The sequence below is a fragment of the Larimichthys crocea genome, unplaced genomic scaffold (genome assembly GCF_000972845.2).
Source record: "Larimichthys crocea isolate SSNF unplaced genomic scaffold, L_crocea_2.0 scaffold33, whole genome shotgun sequence".
Taxonomy (NCBI): Eukaryota; Metazoa; Chordata; class Actinopteri; family Sciaenidae; genus Larimichthys; species Larimichthys crocea.
In genome coordinates this window covers 309225-311724 of record NW_020854355.1, presented here as the reverse complement: position 1 = coordinate 311724, position 2500 = coordinate 309225, and the positions used below count along the sequence as shown (strand labels likewise).

The following is a 2500-nucleotide window of genomic DNA, read 5'->3' as shown; positions in this document are numbered from 1 at the left end:
CATCCAGCACAGCCTGAGCCTCAACGGTAAACGCTCACCTGTAGTACACTTCTGTTTCCTGTTTCCTGTTGCGCTGACTCACCTGTTTCCTCTCAGACACCTTCCTCAGAGGGTTACCGAGGCCGGTCCCTCTGCGGCCCGACGGGCAGCACCCTCCCCCACGGCTTTCCCCACGCTGCCCCCTCAGTCGACCCGATGCCGGCAGCTTCGCCACCAGCCTCCGAGAACTGGAGAAGGTGGGCCGACGTGTGGGGCGTCCGAGTGTGTATTCACAGTGTGGAGGGGGCGGGGCTAACCTGTGTGTGTGTGTGTGTGTGTGTGTGTGTGTGTGTGTGTGTTCAGTGCGGGTGGTACTGGGGTCCGATGAATTGGGAGGACGCAGAGATGAAGCTGAAGGGGAAACCGGATGGCTCGTTTCTGGTTCGGGACAGTTCAGACCCGCGATACATCCTGAGCCTGAGCTTCAGGTCACAGGGCGTCACACACCACACACGTATGGAGCACTACAGAGGTAACACACACACACACACACACACTTTATTCATAAATCGTCTTTCATGCAGCACAAAATGTTTCAGAGCAAAAATAAAGCAGATATAGAAACAACAGCAAAATAGTTAAAACAGAAATAAATAATATTAGATTATACGATTATAAAAAATTAAAACCGAGTAAACAAACTTAAAAAAAACAATTAAATGTGTAAAAGTACGTTAAAACCTAAAAGGTAAATAAACACTGGAAGATTCAGCAGTGAGGCCAGACTAAAGATGAGGTAACTAAAGGCGGCACCTGCTGAGTTCATTATCTCTGTAACGTGTTTTAACGAGGTCGGAGCCATTCAGTGATTTTAAAAAACAATAACAGAATCTTAAATCAATTCTAAAACTGATTTTAATTGCGTGTCGTCTGCATAGATGTTGAATGGAACCTTGTGGGACTCCACATGTTATAGCATTTATATCTGAGGATAAGTCAGCTGGTGTCACAGAGAAGTCCCACCCAGTCAGATACGATCTGAACCAATGAAGGGCCGCCAATGATGGACTGTGTCAAAGTTCTGCACGAAGATCGAGGAGAACCAGAACAGCCTGGAGTCATTATTGTTTCTGATGTCTTTGACCAGTGCAGTCTCTGTGCTGTGGTCCAGACTAAACAGTCTCTAACATATTATTGATTTTAATAAAATTATTTATCTTACCTGAGAATGGGAGGTTTGAAATCCGTCTGTAACTGTTCAAATCTGAGGATCCTAAGTTATAGATATTCTTTCTAATTGTTGAAATGTTGTTTCTGTAACACACACACACGCTGGTTAAACTGGTGTCCTCCTCAGGAACCTTCAGTCTGTGGTGTCATCCAAAGTTTGAGGATCGTTGCCACTCAGTGGTGGAGTTCATAGAAAGAGCCATCATGCACTCCAAGAACGGAAAGTTCCTCTACTTCCTGCGCTCCAGAGTCCCAGGTAACCAATCAGCAACCAGGAACCAATCAACAACAACAACCAACCATCAGCAATCACACAAAGATGATGATGATGATGATGGTGATGATGATGGTGATGGTGATGATGATGGTGATGGTGGTGGTGATGATGATGATGGTGATGATGGTGATGATGATGATGATGATGATGATGATGGTGGTGATGGTGATGGTGATGGTGATGGTGATGATGATGATGGTGATGATGGTGATGATGATGATGGTGATGGTGATGGTGATGATGGTGATGGTGGTGATGATGATGATGATGGTGATGATGGTGATGGTGATGATGGTGATGGTGGTGATGGTGATGGTGATGGTGATGATGATGATGGTGATGGTGATGATGATGATGGCGATGATGGCGATGATGATGGTGATGGTGATGGTGATGATGGTGATGGTGGTGATGATGATGATGATGATGATGATGATGATGGTGATGGTGATGATGGTGATGGTGGTGATGATGATGATGATGATGATGATGATGATGGTGATGGTGATGATGGTGATGGTGGTGATGGTGATGGTGATGGTGATGATGATGATGGTGATGGTGATGATGATGATGGCGATGATGGCGATGATGATGGTGATGGTGATGGTGATGATGGTGATGGTGGTGATGATGATGATGATGATGATGATGATGATGGTGATGGTGATGATGGTGATGGTGGTGATGGTGATGGTGATGATGATGATGGTGATGATGATGATGATGGTGATGATGGTGATGGTGATGATGATGGTGATGGTGATGATGGTGATGATGATGATGGTGATGATGGCGATGATGGCGATGATGATGGTGATGGCGATGATGGTGATGGTGATGATGATGGTGAAGATGATGGTGATGATGGTGATGATGATGGTGATGATGATGGTGATGATGGTGATGATGGTGATGATGATGATGGTGATAATGATGATGATGGTGATGGTGGTGATGATGGTGATGGTGGTGATGGTGATGGTGATGATGATGGTGATGATGGTGATGATG

General features: G+C 45.3%; 1 protein-coding gene across 1 annotated transcript in view; it reads left to right on the top strand.

The window, feature by feature from the left end:
• Positions 1-2500, top strand: part of LOC104938913 (suppressor of cytokine signaling 7) — a 16022-nt gene that overhangs the window by 7442 nt on the left and 6080 nt on the right. Inside the window, exons 5-8 of the mRNA XM_027276240.1 lie at positions 1-26; positions 97-236; positions 343-511; positions 1337-1465. The exon at positions 1-26 is cut by the window's left edge and continues 112 nt beyond it. Of these exons, the coding sequence (XP_027132041.1) occupies positions 1-26; positions 97-236; positions 343-511; positions 1337-1465 (464 nt within the window). The remainder of the gene's footprint in view (positions 27-96; positions 237-342; positions 512-1336; positions 1466-2500) is intronic.